Here is a 902-nt window from a genome sequence, read left to right as displayed (position 1 = left end):
TATATCTGAAAATGAAATCTACTTGCTTTTTTTTGTTGAAAAAAAAAAAAAGCATTACACTAGTGACTTTTGATTTAATTTTGTGAGGTTAAACCTTTTCCTAACCCCAAGATCTTTTATGCCATTTTTCTTTGTAGCCCGTATTGTTTCTCCTGCATTTGACATCTCTCTTAATAGAGTAGAACTTTCATTTTTGTTGTTTCTTTTTCCCATTTCTTCAGCTTGTCAAGATCGCTTCAAATTCAACAAGAGTGTTCATGTATGTTACCATTAAAATGTTTTTAAAAGAATGGAGACACGTTCCTGTGCATTGACATTGAGAAATGCATGGATATTGGTTGATGGTTGCTGGTAATTAATTTCCCAAATACTCCAGTTCTATTTCACTACAAATTTGATAGTTTAATTTGTTCTACCATTTAAGTCATTGAAGTTGTCTGAAATGGATGAGAAGTTCCCACTTCTGTGTGTTAATCACATTGCAGCTTTGGGCAGTAGCTCTTTAAACTGTTCCAGCTATACTTACAGTAAAACATTTGTTCATTGTCAAAATATATTAGTCAGTAAATATTTTTAAAAGAAAGATATGCATAGGTGATTTAACTTAGTAATAAAATCAGTGTTCTTTTAAGTCTTCCCTTGAAGTCTCCTTTGCCACTTAGCCTTACATCTCTTCCAGTAGCAGCTCAGCATCTCCACACTATACACAACCTGAGAACTCCTTGTTCCTTTAGTAGTGTAGTTGGAGAGGAGGGAGTTGCTTTATAGCCCATAAAAAACTTTATAGTTTTTTTATTATTTGGCCTTGTGAATGTCTACTGTTATGTACTACACATATCCAAGGGTGGAGAGCAAGGTGCAGAAATGTTACTATTAATCACAGAATCACAGAATATTAGGAG

General features: G+C 33.6%; 1 protein-coding gene across 1 annotated transcript in view; it reads left to right on the top strand.

Annotated features, from left to right (window-relative positions):
- Positions 1 to 259, top strand: part of DNER (delta/notch-like EGF repeat containing) — a gene marked incomplete at both ends in the record, with an annotated part of 39,242 nt that extends 38,983 nt beyond the window's left edge. The window contains one exon of the mRNA XM_010194093.1: positions 222 to 259. Coding sequence (XP_010192395.1) covers positions 222 to 259 — 38 coding nt within the window. The remainder of the gene's footprint in view (positions 1 to 221) is intronic.
- Positions 260 to 902: the final 643 nt, after the last annotated feature.

Source organism: Mesitornis unicolor, unplaced genomic scaffold (genome assembly GCF_000695765.1).
Source record: "Mesitornis unicolor isolate BGI_N332 unplaced genomic scaffold, ASM69576v1 scaffold37121, whole genome shotgun sequence".
Taxonomy (NCBI): Eukaryota; Metazoa; Chordata; class Aves; order Mesitornithiformes; family Mesitornithidae; genus Mesitornis; species Mesitornis unicolor.
Note: the sequence above shows the minus strand (reverse complement) of the source record. Positions and strands in the feature narration are given on the sequence as shown.